The 19,647-nt window shown below is 32.3% G+C and overlaps 1 protein-coding gene across 4 annotated transcripts in view; it reads right to left on the bottom strand.

Annotated features, from left to right (window-relative positions):
- Positions 1-19,647, bottom strand: part of RELCH (RAB11 binding and LisH domain, coiled-coil and HEAT repeat containing) — a 123,502-nt gene that overhangs the window by 10,245 nt on the left and 93,610 nt on the right. Inside the window, exons 21-27 of one of the 4 annotated variants that reach the window (XM_051969905.1) lie at positions 14,941-15,047; positions 13,615-13,714; positions 9,759-9,841; positions 8,861-8,924; positions 6,672-6,810; positions 5,561-5,677; positions 3,582-4,988 (exon numbers count right to left, since the gene is read on the bottom strand). In XM_051969905.1, the coding sequence (XP_051825865.1) occupies positions 4,987-4,988; positions 5,561-5,677; positions 6,672-6,810; positions 8,861-8,924; positions 9,759-9,841; positions 13,615-13,714; positions 14,941-15,047 (612 nt within the window). In that variant the 3' untranslated portion in view covers positions 3,582-4,986. Of the gene's footprint in view, positions 1-3,581; positions 4,989-5,560; positions 5,678-6,671; positions 6,811-8,860; positions 8,925-9,128; positions 9,212-9,758; positions 9,842-13,614; positions 13,715-14,940; positions 15,048-19,647 lie in introns of those variants that run through there. The other 3 variants (XM_051969904.1, XM_051969903.1, XM_051969907.1) reach the window with 3 other exon arrangements.

Raw genomic sequence — 19,647 nt, 5'->3', positions numbered from 1 at the left:
AGTATAATCTGTTACATTGTTATATTTTAGGAGCTTACATTAAAAAGTTCTAAGAAGTAACAGGTTAGATTCAATGGTTAAGAGTTAATAAAAGGAATGAGCCCAACATGGATACGAAGTATAAAATTCTCCTAAGACAAACAGAAATTTTTTAGATAATGAAAATGAAAAACTAAAGATAATTGTAAGATCATTGATTTAAAAGTTGGAAGCTACTTTCTAGTTCAATCCTCTTCATTTTACAGATGATGAAAATTAAATCCAGATAGGTGAAGTGATTTAACCTAAGTCATAGCAAGCTAAGAACTCAAATCAGGTCCCCTTACTTTAAATCTAGTACGATTTCTAACTGAACTATATAGTTTTCCCACCAAAAGTCAGTGTCAATTATATAGATTGACACAGTTGCATATGATATTCCTTATAACTTAGAATTTTAAAAGAAATATACAGACAATAAAAAGCAGGCAATTAAGGATGAATATAACAATTATAGTGAAATGTTGGTTAACAGTATCAGAAATACTATAGCTCCAAACAAGGTGAGGCCGACAGTCAATCATGATGAAGTCAATGTAAAGTTGTTGTTGCTGCTGTTGTTTCTGTTTTTTAAAGTAACTCTGGGGTAATGAAGATAATGAACAATGGTGAGAAGGCAGTATACAACTCAACTGTAGATTTTCTTTGGTATGGAGAATGAATGGTGTGGAAAGGATAGCATGGTGAACTCTGTTGAAATAAAAAAGACAAGTGAAGAAATGTTAAAGACCCTAGCTATTTTCAATGAGATCAAGTGATTAGGACTGGACAAAGTACATTTTTGAATAATCTGAAAGAAAAGTTGTATTTGCTGAATCAGTCTTACTGATCTTTTTTTTTTTAATCTTTTTTTTACTGATAATTTTTATAGAAAGTAACTTAGTTTATTTTGTCCCTTCCCTGCTCTTCCTAATTAGAAAAAAAGAGAACAAAGTTCCTATTACCAACACATATAATTAAGCAAAACAAATTCCTCCACTGGCCATGTTCAAAAAAAGTCTCAATCTGCAATGTGAGTCCATTACTTCTCAATCAATCAATAAACATTTATTAAGTACCTACTATGTGCCAAACACTATGCCAAGTGCTAGGAATACAAAAATAAACAAATGAGGTGGATAAGAATTGAAAATAGAAGGGATGGCAATCAACTGGAATAGATAACCAAGCTGTGGTATATGATTGTAATTGAATATTAACATACTATAAGAAATGTCAAGCAAGACAATGTCTTGGAAAGAGTTACATGAATTGATGCATAATAAAGTGAACAGAATCAGGAGAACGCTGTACACAGTAAAAGCAATACTGTTTAATGAAACACTGGGAATGCTTAACAATTCTTAGCAATAAAATAATCCAAGACAATCCCAGAGGACAAATGATGAAGCAAACTATCTTCCTGAAGAGAAGAGAAAGAAAGATATTTTTTGAATACAGACTGAAGCATACTATATTTAATTCTTTTTCTTTTATTCAAGTCTTCTTGTACAAAATGACTAATGTGGAAATGTTTTGCATAATTTGGTATATATATAACTATATCAGACTGCTTACCAACTTTTAGGGAGTGAAGAAAGGTAAGGAGGGATAGAATTTGAAACTCAAAATTTTAAATAAAAGGATCCTTGCTGTAAATAAGCTCATGGTCAAATGGGAGACACAATACATAAAATAGGCATTATATAAAGGGTAAAAAGGAAATTATTAACAGAAGGAAGGCACTAAAATTAAAAGGGCTTAGAAAAGGCTTTCTGTAGAAAGTGGAATTTTAGCTGGGATTAAAGGAAGCTAAGGAGGTTAATAGTTGGAATAAAATAGTTGACAGTATTGCAGGGATGGCAGTGGGAGGAGGGAGAAGAGCCAGAGAAAATGCCCAGAGCTGAGAATTAAAGTATTTCATTCAAAAAAAAAGCCAAAAGCCAGAAGCCAGTGTATTTACACTTTGGAGAGTAAAGGTAGAAGATTATTGGAAAGTTAGGAAGAGGCTGGGTTATAAAGAGTTCTAAAAGCCACCTGAGGATATTTTGCATTTGTTCCTGGAGGCAACAGGGAGTAGCAGAATTTATTATGTTTTAGGAAAATCACTTTAGTGGTTGAATGGAGGGTAGATTGGAATGGGGAGAGACTGGAGTCAAGCAAACACACAAGTAGCCTATTGTCATAATTCAAGTGTGAAGTGATGAAGGCCTGCATCAGAGTGGTAGCAATGTCAAAGAGAGAAAAGGGCATATTTGGGAGATACTGCAAAGGAGAAATCAATAGGCTTTGATAGGTTGATATGGAGGGTAGGGCACAGAGTAAGAGATAGGAATCTAGGATGATTCTTAGGATGGGAGTCAGGAACAGAGAGGATAACATTGCCCTTTACAGTGAAGGGGAAGATGAGGAAGGCTGATTTGGGGAAAAGATAATGATTTCTGTTTTGGAAATTTTGAAAGGAGAAAAATAGTGATCAAAGTTTTTGATAATAGGGAGACTTTTCAATTATATTCCTGTATTTTATATCTACTCCAAACAAAATCCTAGAAGATATTAACAAGAAGTTTGTGGACATTTAGAAAGGGCATTAGTTATCCTTAAAAAAGACAGTTTAACTTTATTAAAAACAGTCCATGCCAAACTAACCTCATTAAATTTTCACCAATTCTGGATCTGAATTCTTTTTTGGTCATGTTTGTTTAATACTTTCTAGTTTTAAGATCATTCTCCTGGATAGAGAAGATAGAAGCAAAACAGAAGTTTAGTAGTTCTGCTTTCTAAGTTGCTTGCTAATATTACACAATCTGTCTCCAGCAGTGGATTTATTCCTTCCTTCTTTTTGCTTTGCAAATACCTTAAAAAAAAAAAAAAAAAAAAAAAAAAAAAAAAAAAAAAAAAAAACCTTTCTGGACTTTATCCTTCCTGATACTATTATTACTCCTATACCTCCCTTTTCATTCTGAATATGTATATGCATGTGCATATATGTATATTTCTGTGCCTGTGTATTTCTCTTTCTCCTTCTGTACATGTCCTTTTAAAAATCTGAATTTACTGGAGAAATGTCTTTAGATATTTCCTTTTTCTTCTTTGTTGGATCATTTGCAACTATATCTCAGAATTGGATTTTTGTTTTTTTAATGATCTTCAGGCATCTTTCCTTATCATTCCCTGAATATAATAAGTTTTCTTGTCCTAACTACTCACCCATCTTTCTATAATATCAATCCTATCTTTGACTATTAAGAAAATGGGTTCACTATTTCTTTCCAGGTTGTCATCCTCTATACATCATCAATTAACTGGTTTTTTATATTACAGAAGTCTGAAGAAAGTCTCTTCATTCCTTCCTCTACTTTCTAACAGATAAAATTACCAGCAAGTAAAATTATATAAGATTATTATTATATTAAAAAAAACACAACTAGCTTTCATCAGATGTTTGAATAACTGTTTTCCATCATCACTAATACATATATACACATAAATACATATTGTGTGTGTGTGTGTGTGTGTGTGTGTGTGTGTGTGTGTATAAACACACACATAGTGTTTCTGGGCCAAGTTCATAATCTTCAGTAGCAAATGTCATGTCTTAACTTGTCTTCTTTTTCTTAAGAAACCAAGGTCACTAAAATACAGGATGAAGGAAGGGTGGCTAAATAGTAGTTTGTCTGAAAAAGATATTGGGGTTTTATTAGTTTGTAGCTCAAAAGAAGTTAATAATGTAATATGGTATTAAAACAAAAAGCTGATTTGCTTAGGCCAAGGTGAAAAGTACAATATTTAGAAAGGGCTGATAATCCACAATGCTTTGCCCTTGTCAGATTACATCTGTAATCCTGTACTCAGCTGTTGTTGTCACATTTTAGAAAGGTCACTGGTAATTTGGAAAGTATGCAAGGATGGTAATTTAGATTATGCTGCATGAAAACTAAGTGAAACAACTTTTAGCCATGAGAAGAGAAGAATTCAGAACAAACAAATGGCGGCTCTTCAAGCATTTAAGAGGTTAATCTTTTGGGAAAGGGATACATTTATTTAATTCTAGAGCACAGAGCTAGTAGGAGCAATGAATAACAGAGAGGCAAGTTTCATCTCAATACAAGGAGAAACTTCCTAATGGTTAGAGCTATTCAAAAGCAGAACTAAAGGTCTTCAAAGCTTGGATGACCTTTCATCAAGGAAGTTGTAGAAGAAATTCTTGATCAGGTATGATTATCTAGATAGTTGTTGAGGTTTTATGATTCTAATAGCATTATCCTTAAGGAAACAATAAAAATGGGCATATATAATAGACTCTGTATGGTTTGCAAAAGTCCTTTAGATACAATACCTTATATGCTGGGCCCTGTACATTTTCACCTCTTTATTTAATCCTGATTCAAAAGTTCTCCTACCATGCATCTTCTTATGTTTGTGAAGTTCAATTCACATATATACTTTTACATATACTATACATGCTAGAGTAGCAGCATACATCTATTAGAGCAGTTTCCTTTGAAAATACTTTTTAATATGACATTAATTTAAATTCTACAATTAGATTTTTAGTTCATTTTGAAAATTACTGATTTTATATTTCAATTTATTGACATACAAGGTCATAAAAACTATTCCTAATTTCCTTCTCTGCGATTTTATCCTAAAAATTACTGGGTATTTATTTCCCTGCTGTTTTTCTTTTGTCACATCTATTATCTTCCATAACATGGGCAAATTTTCCTATTTTATGTATGTATGAACCATTTCCTCCCCTCAAATTGCAGTTTAAAAGCTTTCCTAGATTTGATGATTTTCCTCCTTGCTTCTTCCCAAATATTTTCTTTCTTTAAGATAAAATTTATCTCCTACAAACTTTCATCTTTTCCTTTGTTTCTTTTCTCTTTTCTTCTCTCCCCTTCTTTCTGCCTCTCTCTCAATTCTTCATCTTCCCCACTCACCAATGAGCTTTGGCCAATCTCCTTCTAGAAAAGAGGCAAGGAAACTACTGGACATGGTAGAACTACAGTCACTGCCCACATATGGAATATATAAAACAGATGCTAGGCATTTTCTTAGAAAACATAAAGTTTAAAACAATGTATCTCCTTCAGTAAAGACATCTAAGTTGGATGAAGCTTTGGGAAACAAACTGAAAACCAGTCTATGTTTTTCCTGAAGCACTCTCAATTTTTTCTCACTTTTTTGTCCAAATTTGTTTATTTATCTAAGGTAGATAAATATTTTTCAAAACTGGGTATTAGGACTTTGCCTATCCACTGTAACATAGAGCATGTCTCAGCACTCAAAAGATATTACATAATAAAGTGGAAGTGGACAGAATACAAAAAGAAATGAATGGAAAAGAAAAAAATTTAAAAACTACACTCATTTTCTTATGCAATTCAAGGAGAAAAACTACTAATATCTCTATTAACATACTCATACTAACAAGTCCACTACAAAAATACTAACATCTCTACTACAAAATACTAACATATACTACAAGGCAACAAAAATATGGGTTAAATATTAATTTCTTTGAAAATAAGGATACAACAACAGGAAAGTGCACTGTAGGCTTCAAACAGATGGGTAGCAATATCCAATCTTTTGGAATCCACAGCTTGTAGATTGTTGACCAAAGCCAACTTGTGCAAATGTGGTATAACAACTGAAAAAGAAAGAGTAAAAATGTTACATTTTCTCCTAAATAAAATTTAAAATACATTTTTATATCTAGTAGTTTTCTGATAATCAGCATCTTAATATATTATTGTCCTTCTGGTCTAGTATACAGAACAGTGGACTGGCTTGGACTTCAGTTTTAGTACCACAATCAAACAACTATGCAATGTGTATGTGTGTGGGAACCTATAATTACACACACACACAATTTCATTTCAACTGAAAGCAAAAATTGGCTCTGATGGATGGCATATATCAAAAATATTATTAAGAAATAAAAGCTACTAACAAAGTATTTTGTGGATACTGTAAATGAGATGCTTTCTCATTTACACTAAAGACAAAATATCACTACCACATTTAATAAAAGAAGATTGCATTAATTTTCCTTTTGTCTTTGATTTACTTGGCTTGTGCTGTCAATGAAACAAATCTTCATCAAGATTAGTACTTTATAATCCAACTCTAGCATAAGACAGCACAGCTCAGTATAGCTAACTTCAAAACCATGAAGACCCGGATTCAAGTCCTACATGTGAGAGACACTAGCTAGATGTCCCTAAGTAAATGACTTACTTCTTCAAGATTAAGCTGTAGAAAAGATGTCCATCTTATACTTCCAGCTTTTAGCATATGATTTAGTAATAATGATGATAATAATGATGCTATATACCATTTATATAACACACTAATGTTTGCAAAGTGATTTATATGTTACCTCAAAGCATCCTCACAACAACTCTGTGGGTGTGGATAATATTAAAACATTGAAAGTAGTTAAATGATTTGCCCCCAGGTTATACACTCCAACCCATCTACTGCTATCTGCTAGCTTCTGTATGATGAGTATAAAGTGAAGTGCCTCACGTGGCACACAGGATCACAAGGTCAGTAATGCTCATAAAGGCTTTGCTGTTCATTGAAATTTAAGGAATAACATATTCTAATATAAGTTAGAATACTATAATAATTTAACTTACACTCATCTCGAAATCTAGGTTCTGCATTAGGTCCTACTCTTCCAAATGTCTTTATGATTTCTATATGCAGAGAGTGTTGGTCTTGATACTGAGGATCTTCCAGGAAAGAAGCCAGCTGCATTTTCACTCTTTCCAGTAACTTAAAACAGACATATACACTTGGTAAATAAAAGGTTCACAAGTATACGGCGTTAACAAAAATTTAAAAAAAAATTAAGTTCAGAGACTTAGCTTGCAACGTGAAATGAGAACAATTAGACTTTGCTTAAAGTAATTAGAGCTATTATGGAGAATAGAGGCCAAACTTGTACTTAACTTGTTCTGTTTGGTCTAGAAAAGATTTAAAACTTGGAAAAATCTCCAAGTCCTATCAAGATATTTTATCTCATTTCTGAACAAAAGAAATGTATAAAATAAGGAAAAAATCATTAGCACAAATTGTTTTAAGGAAATGGAGCTAAGTTTCTAAGATTTACAATTTAAGTTTAAAATTATATTATAAATCATAGTACAAATTACCCATTTATTCACTTTTTGAATTGATGACTCACCAATGACTTATCTCTTACTCACATTTCCTTAAAATATTTTATTTTAGGATTTAAGAGCATGTTGAAATTCTGGCAAGACTGCAAGCTCTGCAGAATACTGTACTCACTTGTAAGATATCCCAGTAGAAACATGAGAAAAAATTTCTGACTCCAAAATATCCCTCATCTTAAAAATATTTAACAAACATTTGTTGACAATTAACTAACAATATTTTACTACAGAATCACTACAATTTCAAAGTTTTAAAGAAAGCCGGGACAGGAAAAATCCAAAAGCATATTTTCAGAATAACACAACAGAAATTGTTGGGAGTTCTAGTTGACAAAATTCACTTATAATCATCAACAATGTTAAGAGTATATATGTCTTGGAATGAAAAGGTTGCATTCTGGGGAATGGATTGTGAAGTTTTAAGTGGTTGTAACATTGAATTATGAATTAGTGATGAGAAGACATTTGTGGAGATGTAATTCTATTACTTTCATTTCTGAAGAGACAGTTATTAAAGCATGTGAAGTTGTTACTATAATAAATAGAAAACACCAGTCTCAGATTGACTGTTCAATTTTTGGTACAAGCGTTTCCTATTAGAATTGTATGTATAGAGGTGGTAGGGGTCTCCCAGACCATCTGGGTCTAATCTCTTCATTTTACAGAGAAAGTTAAATAACTTGACTGAAGTCACAGAGATTTATAGCATCAGAGGCAGGATTTAAACCCAGGATCCTTGACTCTAGAATTAGGGAATATGAATTTACTAATTGCAAGAGGTTGTCTAAGAATAAAGATATAGTCTGATACCTCATAGAGAACAAATATATTCTAGCTAATTTATCTCTAAATGTGTCAGCAGGAAAATAGGATCTCTCTTTTTTAAATAGTATTTTTCTTAAATACAAGAGAAAATGGAATTTCTCGAAGGGCTATGGTTTCTGACCCAAATAATGAGTCCCTTTCTCATGTTCTTTCATGTCACATTTTAAAAGAGGGAAATGTATTATCTTGGTCACATCCTTGCCTGGCTTTCCAGAAAGATGAAAAGAATCCCTTTGTGGCATATATATTTTCCTTATGGTAGAAATATTCTCTATAACAGAACACACCGTTAATTATTAAAATAACTTGAAGCTAAAAAGCATATAGTTAGGTAGTTTCACACATTTAACATGGCGAAACTTTAAAAGTGATTTAAAACAAGCCTCACTTACATGTAATGACTGTATACACAAAGAGTTCATCCTCTTTATGAAAATATCAAGAAATAAAATGTGAAGTATGGCGTCTCTGTACAAATGATTCATCATTTTGTACAGATAACGTGCTTTTCTATTGTGTGAGGGGTTTTTGTATTTGGGAAGAAAGTATGTGCACTGTGAGAAAGGGTGAACACTTCTTCTAATACTAATAGTGACCAGAATTAAGTCCTGAAAATATACACAAAATTTATTGTACATGGAAAGATAATCTTTTTGTATAAACATGAAAATAAGTTTGAAAGGAAGATGACATTTTGTCAGGAAGTGCTATTGCACATTTTACCAAGTAAAATGTCTACTGCCTTTCCCAGGGAGCAATTGTTACAGAAATGGCACCACGTGTGAGGACAGTAACACTATTCAGTTTCATAGCTTTCCTACCTCTCTTTGAATAACTGTTTCCATAATGGTGCCAAAGGCAGGAATTGTGGCAATCCTGACAGAGCTGTGGAATAAGAAAATAAATAACTTAACCTTCCTTCAAGAAAACAGCTTATAAAGCTAAAATATATTCAATATGGGCACAATTTATATTTTATTAGTTTCTAGCAATGACAAAATCAAAACAAATAAATAAATAAAAGCAGACCAGGAAGAATGCTCAAAAAGACAGACAGGATAACTTAAGGTCGCAGTCTGTGAAACTCACAATTCAGGATCACTGGACAAGGTAACAAGGGCCGGAGCAACCCGCTTGTCAACTAATGCTTCACTCATGCCTCGAAGAGTCAGCTGTAAACCAGTCAACATGCAATAAAAAATGGTTTGGTAAACTGGAATGAGAACTGGGTTAGCTGTGACTGAGGATGGGCAGGCAGACTCATTGGCCTTTCTTGGTTTAGTCACCCACAACAGACATTAAAATGGTTAAGGCTTTGGTTCATGCTACTATGCTTTCTGGTAATGACCTGTTAGTGAGATTAGTGGAGCATCCCTTTTTAGCCTGGAGGAAATAGTCCATCAGCATATCAGAATATCTGAAATTGATTGAACTACTTATAAATCTCAACCTAAAAGTATAATTCAGGCTTACAATGAATGAGTCAAATTCTAAGCTACAGGTTTGTTTCATAATAGTATTTTAATTTGGCTTAATATCAAACAAATGGTATCCTGACAAGATTGGAACAACAGAATAAAATTTAATTTTTATTCAAAATAAGTGTAACTTAAACTAAATTATAAAGAAACATCAATATGATTTTTAAAAATACTGATGGTTATTTCTCAACAAATATTAAAAGGGATGCTGAATGAATAAGTCAGGTAAGAAACTTACATTTCAGGATCACTGGAGAGAGTAATGAGAGCAGGAACAACCCTCTGAGCTACCAGAGTTTCATTCACCCCCTTCACCAACAGCTGATTGGTCAGCATAGGGGGTGGTATTCACACGTGATGCACGTAAAGAGTGAGCACAGTACCATGGGAAGAAGGAACATACAACCAAGACAGAAGGAGAAAGAGAGAGAAAACACAAAAGCAAAACCAAAATTAGAAGCTAAGCATATATTGCTACACTAATGCTTTATAAGGCAAAGGATGCTTGGAGGAAAATAAAGCTTAAATGGCCTAGAAATCCACGCAAGTTGAATCCATAATTAATTCAATGACAGTTTGTACTCGTGTCATATTTCATTATGTTGTCTACTTAAAAACAAATTGCAATGGAATCAATATTATTTTTAGGCTTTAAAAATGTTCAATTAAAATATGAATCTGAGGACAAAGTTAATGTCCCAAATTTAAATCTAACTTGAATGACTAATATGACTAATGAAGTACAAACTGAATTGTGTTACTAAACCAGAACAGCCTAGCAGTTTGCAGATACCCCAAAGCAATAAAACTGTATATATGCTTTATAACTATAGCAAGCACCCTTTTAAATTCATTAAACAAAATTTTTATAACAGAATACTTTTAGCTTTCTCTTGAGGTAGAATTCAGGGCTATTAGGTCTATAATGTAAAGGCACAGTATCTAAGCCAATTCTTATTGGTTTGTATTTTTTTTTAAACTTTTATATAATCGGATTTCAAATTATGTAATTCTTTAAATGTATCAATTATTCTTAAAAGCTAACAACGGAATCATCCTTATTAGTTTTCTTTCTGTTCTGCCATCAATGGAAATGATCTGATTTAATCTGATTGGAAGTTAAAAAGAGCTGATTTAACTAGTGATCATAAATAAAAGGACTTTTCAATCCATTTATTCAATAAGTCATTCATTTTTATGAGTCAAATATAGAGGTGGCTGAACTTATTTTTTCTTTTTTTTTGCTTTCACTTTCACAAAATAGAAATTTAGATATCAGATGTTAATCATACTGTCTTTTAGTAGAAGAATTAGGTTTCTTCATAGATCTTGGCTATTTTCAATATTTTTACTAAACTGACTAAAATCTTACTATTTTGTACATTTGTAATAGATGAAGACCATAATTCAAATCAATGTGCTAAATTTCAATAATTTCATTTTTAATGGTCTTATCATCAAGATATATTTTCTTAGCTATAATTAGTTTGCTTGTTTAAAAGTATAATCAAAGAGACTAATTCACAATTTAGTAACTTTTTCTCCCTAATTATCATTAAATGTCATAGCTTATTTTGCTTTGGCAATAGCTTTGCCACAATGTATTATTATTAAACTTGATTTTAAATGAATATTATTTAGGTTTATGAAATAATTTTCATAAAAGACTAAACAAAAGAAAGTTTGGGTAGTAAATAATGACTGCTAAAGTCTTCTATATCTATAAAAATTTTTATTATTAACTGTATTGGGCTGAACATAGGCCTTATTACTCCCGTTCCGACCTTAAGACCAAATTCAGTTAAATCTACAATTTGAAGGGAGCCTATGATAGATACTATGTTGTATCTTAGAAGTCATCTAACTCAACTCCTTAATTTCACAGATAATGAAAATCAATCAATCATTTATTAAAAGGTATGCCCTACACTAGGTGCTGGCAACACAAGTATAAAGAATGAAACAACCTTTACTCACAAGGGACTTACACTCTAATGCAGCTGGCAACAAATACACATATAAACATATATATATATATATATATACATATATATATTTACATATATACAGGCACACTATAAATATAAAATGAATAAATAAAAATATATACAAAAATAATTAAATATAAGACAGTTTTGGGAGGGAGAGTACTAGCAGTTGGGAGAAATCAATAAAAACTTTTCCCTGTAATTAATTGCACTTAAAGCATATTTTAAAGGAAGAGGGACTTTATGAGATGGAGAAGGAATATATTCTAATCACGGTGCACAATCAGCAAAAAGGCATAGAGAAAAGAGGAAGTGTGTCTGTGGAATGAACAGAGAGAAAGCTAGTGGTTGGATACCACAGTGAAGGAGTGAGAATAACCTTCAATAAGACTGAAAAGACAGATTGGAATCAGACTGGGTGTAGTTGAAGCCCAGGGATGCTAACTGATTCACTCAGGGTCAGACACATAAATGGCAGAACTGAGAACTGATTAAGTGCAGGAACTATCTTTTACCTTTCTTTGTATCCACAGTGACCAGAATAGTGCCTGGTATGCAGCACTTAAAAATGCTTGCTAATAGACAACATGGCAGATGTAAAGAAGAATCCTCATTTGAAAAATGTGTGATTGGAATATCCTTTTAAATTCTAAATCTGTTACATTCAAACATGTGCATGCACTGTGTGCATATATATACATATATGTATATATTTATATGTGGTGAAGAAAAAAGCAGAACAAAACAAATGGATCGGAAAGTCAGAATTATTTCAACTGATTTGCTAAACTATAGTGATTATCAAAATCAAATCCTAGGATATGACTGTTTTGAAATTTGAAACTTGATTCTTTATTTCTTGATTAATAAGAGTTTTCTTAATGTTTGGGAATATTCTTATGAATGTTAAAAAAAATTACGAAACATCATAGGCCTCCTTTATTCTAATAGAATACATGACTGAAGTTCAAATTAAAACACTGTGATTGACAAGAGATACTTATATTTTCACTTCTATCACTTAACTTAATTCATACTTAGGGGAAAAATGTTTTTATTGGTATATGAATTTTTCAAATTGCAAATCAATCCATAAACATTTAATCAATGTCTAATACAGTCTAGGTATTGTTAGGTCCTAAAACCTCTTATGCACAAACAGATTCACAACACATCTAAAAGAGTTGTTAACTTTAGCAACAGCTTAAGCACGAATACAGTTTTAGATCAGAAGCAATAGCAAAGAGATAGACCCCAAAACAGACAAAACTTAACACAAAAGCTGGGAAATGCATTTTTAAGAAATTATAGTGAACATTCATAATTTTCATTCACTTATTTCAGAGTACTGGCTCAATGCATGCAAATAATGAATAGCCTGAAGTGGGCATATATATTTAAATTCACACTATTCAAAGTTCCAATGGAAATTGGTTTTAGCCCAATAAATACAATCCAAATCTGGATAATATAACCACTTCACTTATTCACACTAATCAGGACCTGGCTAAATTCTAGAAGGGAGTAATTGTATGATTTTTCTGGGCTTAGAGAGCATATATACTATGGGCAACCGATGGGACAAAAATAGGATGGATTTATGTCTTTTCTAACAAGATTAATTTGTGTGGATTGTGATTAATGTAGTATTTCCACAATCTCAGTACATGCATTCTTAATGAAAGTCATAGAAACATTCAGAGTTCATATTTTGAGAGAGATTTTCTAGGATAAGCTCCTTTTATTAATGTTCTTAGTAATCAGGAAAGCATATTCAGAAAGATTTAAACTGAATACTAAAATCAGAAATAAAACAGGAAAGTAAAAGAATCTACCAAAAACATTTAAGGAAATGACTTAAAAAGTGATGAAAAGACCTCTTAAATAGGTGAAAACTAAATAATGCAAATGCTGCTCCATCACACAGTACACAACTCAGTACTGTTAATACAGATATTCATATAACATATGCATTAAAATTAACACACCCTATTCAGAAATTGTTTTTACTCTCCCCTTCCATGTTTCCTGTTCTCTTTCTTCCACCTCCTCCCACAAATGACAACTATAACAATCTAATGGAACAGAAACCTTTAACTCACGTACCTCAAACATTCTAGCAGCAGTACATCTAACAAGTGCTGAAGTATGGACAACACCATACCACAAAACAGTCAATAGCAACTCATGGTATGCTGGGTTTGCTCTGGAGGAAAAAAATTAAAATTAGGAAACCATGATGGCATATTATAGCAGCAGTTTACATTTATGTAGTTCTTTAAGACTGTACATCTTCTTTAGTAGTATCTTAAATTATCTTCTTTACAACTATGTGAGGAAAATAGTACAAATAGTAAGAATATTTTACAAAGGATGAAACTGAGACTCATGATAAATGATTTGCTCAAGGCCACAAAACATTTATTAGTGGAATATAAGTTCTTCAAAGGCAGAGACAGTTTTATTGTTGTATTTACAATGTTGAACACATTGTCTTTCACATTTTTTGGTAAAGGTAGGGTTGGGTTCAAATCTGTGAATTCATCAGGGGAGATGTAGAAATTTCCCTCCACCAATGGAGATTTACAATTTATATATTGGCAACATTTAGTGTTAAATTCCAAGGGTACTGGGAGAAGTTTAGTTTAACGTCAGTGATAACATAGCTAGTAGGTGTCAGAAGCAGGATTTGAAGCCATGACTTCTTAGCTAGGGCCAGTCCTCTATGGACTATATACTAGGCATTCCTTTGTACCTCCCTCATCATGCCCCCAGAAATATCATTATCAGCAAACTCAACATTAGGGAAGAGACTATATCAGTCTTAGTACTAGAGATTAGATCAATTTGGTACTCACAATTCATCAGTTCCCTCTGCCTCTGTGAATAGGAAGCAAAGCTAAAAATTCCTCCCTAAGCCTCCACAGAAGAGGCATTCCTTACCCAGCCATCTCTTCATCACAACCAGATGCATTCTTTTGGATTTAATTATCCTCTACCCTTAAGAAGGATACCTTTCTCACCCAATCCTAAACTCCCTTTTCCCCAACTTATCATCTTGCTTTTGTATGTTGTCTGTCCCCCATTAGACTATAAATTCCTTCTCAGCAGAGACTTTCTTTCTTTCTTACTTCCCTTCCTTCTTCCCTCCCTTGCTCCTTCTTTTCTTTTTTTATTTGTATTCCCAGTGCTTAGCACAGTGTCTCTTACATGGAAGACCATTTAATATGTGTTTACTGAATGACTGCTAACATACAAATGAGCTTGGTTTTCTCTCTGAGAATGATCTTTTAATTCCAAGAACCAAATATAGTTTTCAAGTTTGTTCTAATGTATCCTCTCATCTCTCAATAAAAACATTTATTTTTACAAAGCCATGTTATGCACTTTATATACATATTTAAAAAAAACTACAAAAGCTATTACTTTTACCCCAGTTCCACAAAAGAAGCCTTCAGACTATCAAGAGGAGCATGAGACAACGAAAGCATAGTCATTACATCTTCTAAGAATCCAACTAAGAGTTTGCGGTCTTCTTCCTGAAATAAAGAAAAGAAGATCTAATTAAATTTTTGTTTAACAAAACATTGTCAGTGTAATGAATAACTATTATAATCTGAAATGATTCTAATGAAAATAATCATAGCAAGTTATTTTATGATATACTTATTTGTTCCTGGTAGTAGTAGCATATGATTACAATAATCCTATAATAAAATTTTAGCAATTTATATACTCTTTTACTAAAATCAACTTAGCTTTCAATTCGAATATTAAAGATTTCATACATTACAATTCTTTCAAACCTAATTATAACTAAAAGAATTATGAGGTCTTGTAAAGCACTGATGTGGGCAATTGAAAAATTGGTAACTACATTAAAAATATTTTAAGATAATAAATGATAATAAATCTCTTTTTAGAAACAGATAAGTTTGGAAATATGAAGCAAACCATGAAAGCTTTAGCACAAAATTGAATCATACATCTGTAGAGGTATATAAAATGACCTTGAAATAGAGGAGAGGAGGGATCCTGATAACATTATGCAGTAAAGCAGAAAATCCAGAAATGTAGGATCTCATCTGAAAGTGGGTATTGCATAACTTTCATCAACCTATATAGCAAAATGACAAATGTCCTAACTAGGCCAAATACAATTATGGGAAATGAATGGGGCAAAGAATTGGAGAGTTCAGTTTACTTTGGAATTGTGTATAAAAAAACCACGGGACAAAATGCTGGTTTAGTATGAATAGCTGAAAATGATAAAGATAAAATAAAAAATATCACTTAAACAAAAGATGAGTTTATCATCCAGCGGACTTCATAGCAAGTGCTGATTCAGAAAGTAAAAAAGATATCAAAAAATTCACCATTCAATACATATTTAATGAGAAATGACAGTGTATAAAGCATGGGGGAAGAGTAGTTTTACTTCTTGGCTTTGCTAAGCTATATATTGTTTTTTCTGTTAGAATGGAAACTCTTTGAAGAGAATATTTTGCTTTATTCATCTGATTAAAAGAGCCTTCTAGGTGTGTACTATGCCCTGTGATAACACCCTATCCTTGAGAATATATGAGAGATTTTGGTAAATACACATAGTCCTCTAAGAGGTTCCTAAACCATCCTAGATTATTTTGTTTCTTTTAATCTTCATAAAACTATTTTATTTAAGAGTGAGAAATTAGTTATGAAAACTGCATACTTGTATTTTTCTTTGTCATGTGTGTTCATTTAAGAAAATTAAAATTTGACTAGACCATAGTTATTCCAATTTGGCTAATTTGAAAAACAGCCTGTTCCTCAGGAAAGTCACATTCATTAATATGATGCCATCTTCTGGCAACTATGGCAAATTACAGAAGAAAGCCATAAAATAATCTGAATATAAATATATGATTCAAAGTGATAAATCCATTAAAGGAAAAATAAAAATGGTACAATGATAGTCAACTGTGCTTTGGGGAATCTGTTATTTCTTTAGTAGAGATGTTTCCCATTAATACAAACCACTTACATCGTTTCCATTCTGACGGCAATGCCTTTTCATGCAGTTCTATTCTTATCTAAAACTTGACTCTAAAACTCCTAAGAAATTTTACTCAAGTTTCTAGAAGTCTGCCCTTTTGATTTTCCAGAATCTCTGTGCTGGTCTCATTCTAGTTACACCTAGTAGATTACCCTTACAATCATCTTTCCCCACCAAAATTGCCAATCTTTATTAATCAAGGTTTCCCACACCATTCTTAAAACAAACCCACCAAACTCTTTTACTACATTCCTACTCTTCACTCAAACTACTTTTCTTTATCTCCCTACCCTTTCACAGCCAAAACTATAGAAAAAGCTTTTTAATACTCCTGACTTGTTTCCTTCTTGTACTCATTTTTTTTTTTTATTCTTTGTAATCTGCTTCTAACTTCATTAACTCTCTCCAAAATAGTCGAATTATCTAATTGATTAATCAAAAAAACTTTTTCCCCCCAGGTGTCATCTTTGCAGCTCTGATACTGTTGATCTCTTTCTTTCATAGAACTGCTCTTCTCTGGATATTTGAAACATTACTATTTGTTTCTTAATCTCCTTTGTTGGTTAATTATCCACACTGTACCCTCTAAATATGGGTAATTCCTTAAGGCTCCATATTGGCTTCTTTTCCCTTTTGGTGATCTACTGACCCTTAAAGTTATATGTATATATAAGTTTATGTCTAAATTAATGGAAATTGAATCTACAATCCTAGGCTTTGCTTGTCTCCTGACCTCTGGTATCACATTACTAACTAATGAATGTTTCACATGGGATGTCTCATACATATCTCAAATTCATTTGGACCAAGACAGAAGTGTTTGTCTCCCCATTCCTAACTCCTTACTACTCTTGGATTTCCCAAGAAGAACCCACCAACTTTCCTGTCTTCTTTGTTTAGAAGCTTGGCAGCATGCTTGAATCTTTAATCTCCTTATTCATTTAATGGAGGTAATAATAACCTACACAATATGTCTTGAAGCTGAACTCTCTCCTCACATAGCCATACCTTTGGGTAAGGTTCCTTACAAGTTTACCTATATACTAACGCCTGTGCCTCTATTTTTTTCCCATTTCAATCTACACACATAACAAAATGATTTTTGTAAAACACAAGTCCCCTACTCAATAAACTCTAGCAACTCCTCACTCCTTTAAGATCAAATATAAATGCCTCTGGCATTGAAAGCTTTTTACAATCTGGCCTAATCTTATCTTTTAATAAACATTTATACATGACTCTTTACATAGTTCACGGACTAGTCAAACTGATCTTGTGTTTTCTTATAAGACTTTAGCTCCTATATCTTTCCTTGTCTTTACAATAGTGATCATTCATGGCTTGAATGAATTCCATCCACATTTTTGTTTAGAATTCCTTATTTTTTTTCAACTTAGTTTTAAACATCACCTACATGTGGCTTTTCCTGAGTCTCTAGATCCTAATTCTTTCCCTTCTCAAATTACTTTGTACTTATTTTGAATATACTCTTTATTCACTTACTATATTTATATGCAAATTGTCTTTCCCAAAGTGCAGAAACAATTTTATTTTTTCTCTTTGTATCTCTAATGTCTAATCCTGGCACCTAAATGTTTGTTGATTGAGCACAGATTTAGAGCTGAACGTGATCTCAGAGGTCATCTAAAGAAATTTTCATTTTTTTTTAAACAGATGAGGAGACTTAGGTCCAAAGATTTCTGTCTTTCATAATATCTTTTTACATCACTTTTCAGTCACTGGCTTGTTATCATCATGAATCTTTCCATTGATTTTTGTATCTTTAGTTCTTCTAAGATCAAAGTTTTTTATTATCTATTAAGACATATAGCATCAACTGCAGAACATTAAGATAGGTTTTTATATCATACTATGAGTAGAACACTTCATTGACTCAATTCATCCACAAGTATTTATCAAGCACCTAAGAAGAGCCAGGTAATTATGTTAAACATTCAAAATACTCCCTCCCCACCCCCCCCATTTAAAAAAAAAAAAAAAGGCAAAAAAATTCTCTTGTCAGGAAGCATGCATTCTAATGGGAGAGAGACAATATATACAGAGAAGGGGTGTGTGTGTGTGTGTGTGTGTGTGTGTGTGTGTGTGTGTGTGTATGAAGGAAGAAAACTTTAATCCTAGAGGCATATACTGAAATTTATTGATTACATAAGCAACTTGGTGGTACCTATGTTTTCCTTGTGCAGTTGTGTGAAAAATGGATTGGAGAGTGGAGAGACCTGAAGCAGGCAGACTGCTTAAGAAGCTACTGCAATATTCGAATTTAGAGGGCCAAACTTAAAAGTGATGGTTGTGTGATCAATGAGAAAGGGAACAAAGGTAATGAAAGAAACTTTTGGTGGCTGTTTTCTTCTCCCTTTATTAAATTCTTTGGTATCAAAAACAATTTACTGAGTAGAAGGGATGAGAAGGGAAAGGACGTATTCAGAAATGAATGTGATCCTATGAAAAACATTTATCAGTAAAGAAAAATTAAATTAAAATAATATATGTATGTATGTATGTATGTATGTTTTAAAGAAGGATTTTGGTGGCATAGAGTTTGGGGATTACTGGAAGCACTGAAGAATTTATCCACACAGCTATCTTTCAATTATTGACCCAAGTAATTGGCTGCATGTAGTATGTGTCCAATATCTATATAGATATATAGGTATATACACACACAAATATAGATATAATAATTTAATAGATTGTCTATCTAGCTATACATCACAATCTGGTCAAGTTTAGATTTTTATCTATTCTGTTTTTAGGATTTTTTTTTTGCATTTTTATAGCTTTCACTGAATAGTTCTGTAGTATTCCAAAGTTTCATGAAGTTAGTAAAAATTATCTTTGAATAGAAACATTTGGACAATTCTTGTCATCAAAAAGAGATCATCCTTTTGTTGGGACTCTATGAAGGCTATCTATGATACAGAATTATATAAATAACTAAGTGTATACATATTGTATACTCTAAAAAAAAATGTAAGCTCCTTGAGGCCTGGGGTAATTTTTCTTTTGTATCCTTAGTATCTAGTGGAGTCTCTGACAGACAGAATTGAATGCATAATAAATGCCTAATTGATCAGATAAAATTA

This window comes from Antechinus flavipes, chromosome 1 (genome assembly GCF_016432865.1).
Source record: "Antechinus flavipes isolate AdamAnt ecotype Samford, QLD, Australia chromosome 1, AdamAnt_v2, whole genome shotgun sequence".
Classification (NCBI taxonomy): Eukaryota; Metazoa; Chordata; class Mammalia; order Dasyuromorphia; family Dasyuridae; genus Antechinus; species Antechinus flavipes.
The sequence above is the reverse complement of the archived record's forward strand: the minus strand, read 5'-3'. Positions and strand labels throughout refer to the sequence as shown.